The following is a 6,185-nucleotide window of genomic DNA, read 5'->3' as shown; positions in this document are numbered from 1 at the left end:
AAACTATTTCAAACTTAAAGTAAAGATCTACTTGGCCGATTGAACTGAAACTTTGTAGGAATGATCGAATCATGGTCCTGACAAAGTGTTGTTATTTTTCGGGTCAATCAGAAATACAATTTGGCTGCCATGGCCGCTATTTTGCTACTAAGTTCTAATAGGCCGATCTCACTTAAAATTGGTCTAGGAATGATCAGCTCATGGTCCTGACAAAGTTAAGTTAACATTATACTATTTTTTACTCAAATTGGTACATATTTCAACAACAAAAATAAATACTATAGACTCAGGTGACCGTTAAGGCCCATGGGCCTCTTGTTATATTAGCCCTCATATTTTGATTAAAGCGTCTGACCGTCTACGACCACTAGCCCACTGCCACATGGTTGTAGGTTCGAAGCCGACGCGGGGCAGTCTTCACTATTCCGTAGGTCCATTATTTTTCTCCGGGTACTCCGGTTTTCCTCCACTACCAAAACTTGGCACCTCCATATATTTGCCATAGCTATTAATAGGACATAAAACACATTTCATACTTCAGTTGTCAATGGGGAAAGTTATGTACTGCACTTGTTCTTATAGAAAAAAAGAACATAACGGATCATATTTCGAACAAAAAAAATGAAACATTACCGATATTAATATTGATCCCTCGGTATATGAATCGAAGTAACGGTATTGATAGGATATCCTGATATATCTGTCATGGTTTATTTTTCATTGTAATTTGTATAAAATGCCATGCTGTTCTTATAGCTGTTTATGTATTTTTGTAGATTTCAATCAACTGCCTACTGGTCCTAGCGACAAAACTCTTCTGCATTCACATTCAGCGGAGCAAGAAATTCCTATATCGCCCCATCTTTCTGTTACAAGTTTGATTTTGGATATGCAACAAGACATGACCAAAACTGTACCGCGACCTTATTCAGTGGAAAGCATTTGTTCTGATGCGGAAATGCCCTCGTCAAAGAAAATCCTGGTTACATCTAACGACGACACTACAGAATGTACAGGTGGTGATATCCAACACAACGGAGGAAGCAAAAGTGACACGGTTGCTATTTTGGAATCCCAGATGCCATTGGAAACAGTTGGAAATTCGAATGAAGATTCACCGCCTGCCGGCAATCCAAATGCTGTATATGCTATCTCGATACCATTCGACGATATGGAAACGGCTTCATCATCCCAGGTAATTGTTCAACAATTGAATTAGGTATAAATGTTGCATGTTAAGAAAATATTTGCCTTTAATTATTCTCTTGATTATGAATGGACTCGATATCACAGTGTCTGTTACAATAACGACTGTTACATGAAATGAATAAAAACATTTACGTATCAGTCTTTAGGTGTAAATATAATAATGCGATTGTACGATTTCGCTACAATAAACTGAAACATTATGTGAACAAAATATTTACTTCCTTAACCACCTTTGGATACATTCGATCATCACATACCAATGAACATTGACATAAGTTTGATATTTTTTTCATAAGTTTAATACTTTTACATAAGTTTAATACTTTTTGCCATTGTCAGATTAACCATAGTTGATGGAACAATGGCTCCCGCATCAGATATATTACATACGTTGGTTAAGACTGAAGTGTTAGTGATACACGAAAATACACATATCCTTGTCAAGAAGTCGCCACGCAGGATATTAATCATACTGTTTGCCATTGTCAGTTTTACCACGTTTAACGGAACTTTTTTAAATCGAATCAGTAAGATTGTTAATGGCCCTGTCATCAGACATAATTTATTCGTTATTGACGACTGTAGTGTACAGATAGATGTCACCATATCTAAACTTCTGCATTGTAGGCGTCTATTAGAAATTCAACTGATCCTCGTCCAGAAGTTACCACGAGGGATATCAATTGCAATGGTGAAAGGTATGCTAACATGACATTGCATTGTAAATTATGTATCCATGTGAATCTTCCCTTTGTGCAGTATTTTCTCGTTTTTCTGTTAATATCAATCTGTACAATTACCTTCTGGTTACAGATATCGTATTGTGAAGTAAAACCAGTGTGCAAGTTATTTAATTTTCACTTTTAAAACAAAAATACAACCAATTTCAAACTCATTTACTTTTGATATGTCTTACTGATATTTTTAAGCAGTCTACCGGACTGGAATGCTTACTCAGAGGTTGCAATGACAATATCATGAGTTAATAGAAAGGTGGAAGTTAATGAAGTATACTAATACTACAATTGGTGCAAAAGAAAACAGAAATTATACATTTCATCAGTGATGGTATCCAACTGATATTTTCTATTTGTTGCTTCAAAATTATTTCTTCACTTTGAATTATTTAGACATATCTATTTGTCTATTGTGTGATAACATCCAACATTATAAATAATCTGCTAAATTAATATCTGTAGAGGCAACGCAGATGGAAAAAAGGATAAAGAACTGAAAGCACCATATAAGAAGAGTGGGGCATTCACTTTCTATAGCAGCGTATCTAAAACTAGCAAAACAGTCAAACGTGCTATTGTTAACATGCTGACATTTAAAGACAAAATTTACTTTAGGATGGAAGATATGAAATTTATCGAGGAAGTGTCTGCAAACGGGAAGGTCGAGAGTCTGATAACATTTGAAAATGTTGTAAAGGACAGGGTTGTGTTACATGTGGCAATATCGCAAACAAATGGTGCAGTTTGGTTTTGTTGTGACGATAACAGTGTAAACAAATATTTAGCCGGAAAATGTACGGAGAAATTCCGTACAAAATATCCTCCGAAGCATCTTTACATATATTCTTCAAATTTAAAAGAGGAGGCATACGTCTCTCATGAAACGGGACTAGAAATATGGGACGAAGACAGAGTTAAATGCATACATCTGTATATAGATTCCACTGATTCCAACGGCGAAAAGGAATTATTTTATCCATCGACAATCGACAAGGACGCTGTTTCTGGAAGAGTTTTGGTCACCTCTCTACAGGTATATGCACCTATGCTGTTAGATGGGTCGCTTCAGAAAACTACTTTTATCGAAACGCTTCCTGAAGTATGTCCTAGATTTCGGATCTTTACCGGTTGTTTTAATCACAAAGGAAATATCATTCTGGGAACATCTTCTGGTGTATATGTGTTGTCCGGGGTTAATTTTGAAGTGCTAACAATCCTGAACAAACACTATCCCACGTTTAACATGCTGTGTTTTCCAAATAACGACTTATGGATTGTATATTTACGAGATATATGTAAATATTCATACACAGATGAATAAATACACATGTAACTAAAATTTGTGTTATTACTGATGCTGTGCCAGTACAAGTAAAACAATACAAATTAATAGCAGAACCAGTAGTAAAAGTTTGCCAATAGCAATATAGTTACGTGAAAGAGCAAGAGGCAAATGGCCACGCACCTCCCAGGACAATGTTAAATAGGACATTTTCATAAATGCGTTATCTTTAATGTGTCGGTCAATTGTGGCATCGACATACATGTTTGAGTCAATGCATACATGGCTGTCAATGACATATATATATATGACTCAAACATGCATGTCGATATATATATATATGTCATTGACAGCCATGTATGCATAAACAGCCATGTAGGTGATCCACAGTTATGCGTAATTGAGTCATGTTTGCCATTGATAGCAACATGTGCCATTGACAGCCATGTATGTAATCGACATCCATGTGTGGTTGACAACTATGTTTGCCATTGGCAACAATGTGTGCCATTGACAGCCATGTGTCATTGACAACTATGCTTGCCGTCGACAGTCATGTGTGCCATTGACAGCCACGTGTGCCACTGACAGCCATGTATGACATTGACAACCATGTTTGCTATTGACAGCCATGTATGCAATCGACAGTCATGTGTCATTGACAGCCATGTATGCCATTGACAGCCATGTGTCATTGACAGCCATATGTGTCATTTGCAGCCATGTGTCATTGACATCCATGTGCCGTTGACAACCATGTGTGCCATTGTCAGTCATGTGTCATTGACAACCATGTGTCATTGTCAGCCATGTGTCACTGACCGCCATATGTGCCATTAAAGGCCCATTCCAATATGATCAAGTCAAGATTTGAATGCTCATAGTTCAATGATTGTACTCTGACTAAAAAAAAATGAAATGTGTTACTGCCCAAATATGTACATTTATAGTATACTATACTACAAAGAACTAAAAGGCAAAACAAAAGATACAAACTATATGTATTACTGAATGTATATTGATATATAGTAGTTGTTGTTGAGAAGAATAAAATGTGAAATACAGACTTTTATGCATACTTTTTTCATACACACACATTAACTGGGCAAATTTAGATCTAATTTTTCCCATAATGATGACATTTGATATACAAAGTAGACTTATATGACATGCATCATGGCGATGTAAAATAATACGAAACGAAAACATTGAACCATACATTTGAACGAAAAATTGTTTCCACAAGCTTTTGGTATAAAGCAGTTATACATATAATACACACTACCTGTTTCCCCTATGGTGCCAGCCCCTCCGGCCCCAACATATCTGCACTATAGACCCTCACTTTTCCAAAATGCCAGGGTATCGCTTTCCACATTTAACAGGATACTAAACAAACTCAGGTTGTCAAATACAGGTCATCAATCATTGCTGATAACACTGCCCAAAATTAAATGCTGGATCATTGTTTTAAGGACATTTACAACTTGTTGTGATGTTACGAGGTTTGATCTACTGACCAAAATTTGCACAAAAATAAGAATTTGCATTTTTATATTTTTATTAGGAAAAAACTCTATTGTACTACTTTTACAATACTCTTACTTAAAGAGCAACTGCATGTTATAATTGTAGGGTATTCTGTATAACTATTGCATATTGTGAAAATCTTTTAATAAAATGTAATTTCTAAAACAAAAATCAGTTTTTGTCCATCTCCTGAAAAGTTATGAAGGTTTCGACTCTGGGATGACGTGCATGTCGAGACATATGCGCACATGGTCAATGATACAATAAAACGCCAACTTGCAGGATCCCGTGTTCACTATAAGGGACTAACACCGGATATAGTTGGTACCGAATCGAGCAGAACGCCAGGCGACATGTAGAGCACGATAAGTTTTTCCTGTATTTGAGACATTTTCTGGTATTGTACAGACCTGTTGAGTAACACGACAGTCGAACATAGAACAAACAGTTATGTAATGCATAGATTATGTGAATTTTGTCACGCGATTTTGAAATATTGATTAAAGCAGACCATGCAGTACCGGTATTGTATGACATGTTATGGGAAAAAAGATCAGAAGTTATTAAAACATGGAACTTACGATGCTAAATAGAAGGTAGGATGCATATGTTGATTGGACTTGGATAAATCGATAAAAAATATTTTGTACATGTGCTTATATTCTGTATTTAACTGAAAACTGATTTCACCTCTGTACGGCGAATATATGTTGATGCATCTATAGCCAAGTGCGATCTGATATGAAAGAAAGTATCTAAGGTTCATATTACCCGTCAATGAAAGGACATTTATAAGTTCAATGTAGAGAAATACGTGATGTGAAATTTCAATGACAGTTGTCGGCGAACAGATGACCTATTGTCTAGTGCTTGGTTGCCGTTACACGTTGAATGTCAACTGCAGGTTAATAAATAACTAAACAATCTTATGGTGTTTTTTGAAAGAAACACGAAATATAATTAATGATCGTTTATAAATACAGGGCTCACCCTGGACCTAAAAAATCAGTAGCCAAAAAAGTAGCCATGTTTGAATTTCAGTAGCTAATTTTTTTTAAACAGTGGCCATACTTTCTCGGTCTCCAACCGTTACGGATAGGCCCTCCATCAAAATCATTAAATATTTAATATTTTTGAAGTGCAATACTATTCAATATGATGTTAAATTAAGGAGTACTCTGTTAAATTAAAAAAAAAATGTAGACATGATGTTTATAATTCAATCCATAATGTGATATTTTTAATCCGTTCAAATAAGATATTATTCGCCTTTAATTCCGTGCCTTCAATCAAAAAATAAAACTAATAAAATCCAAATCAAAAGTAGCCTCAGTGATGCAATATTGATAATTATTTTTCCTTTGTTTACATTCACCGTAATTCATGTTTTAAGTAAAAGAAACTATAAATAGATTTAAAAAGATCAT

The 6,185-nt window shown here is 35.3% G+C and overlaps 1 protein-coding gene across 3 annotated transcripts in view; it reads left to right on the top strand.

The window, feature by feature from the left end:
• Positions 1-4,900, top strand: part of LOC110445917 — a 23,718-nt gene extending 18,818 nt beyond the window's left edge. The window contains exons 8-10 of one of the 3 annotated variants that reach the window (XM_021490785.1): positions 834-1,195; positions 1,837-1,907; positions 2,409-4,900. In XM_021490785.1, the coding sequence (XP_021346460.1) occupies positions 834-1,195; positions 1,837-1,907; positions 2,409-3,267 (1,292 nt within the window). In that variant the 3' untranslated portion in view covers positions 3,268-4,900. Of the gene's footprint in view, positions 1-776; positions 1,196-1,836; positions 1,908-2,408 lie in introns of all 3 variants that reach the window. The other 2 variants (XM_021490783.1, XM_021490786.1) reach the window with 2 other exon arrangements.
• The last annotated feature ends 1,285 nt before the right edge of the window (positions 4,901-6,185 follow it).

The sequence above is a fragment of the Mizuhopecten yessoensis genome, unplaced genomic scaffold (genome assembly GCF_002113885.1).
Source record: "Mizuhopecten yessoensis strain PY_sf001 unplaced genomic scaffold, ASM211388v2 scaffold2411, whole genome shotgun sequence".
NCBI lineage: Eukaryota > Metazoa > Mollusca > Bivalvia > Pectinida > Pectinidae > Mizuhopecten > Mizuhopecten yessoensis.
This window is presented reverse-complemented; position numbering and strand designations above follow the sequence as displayed.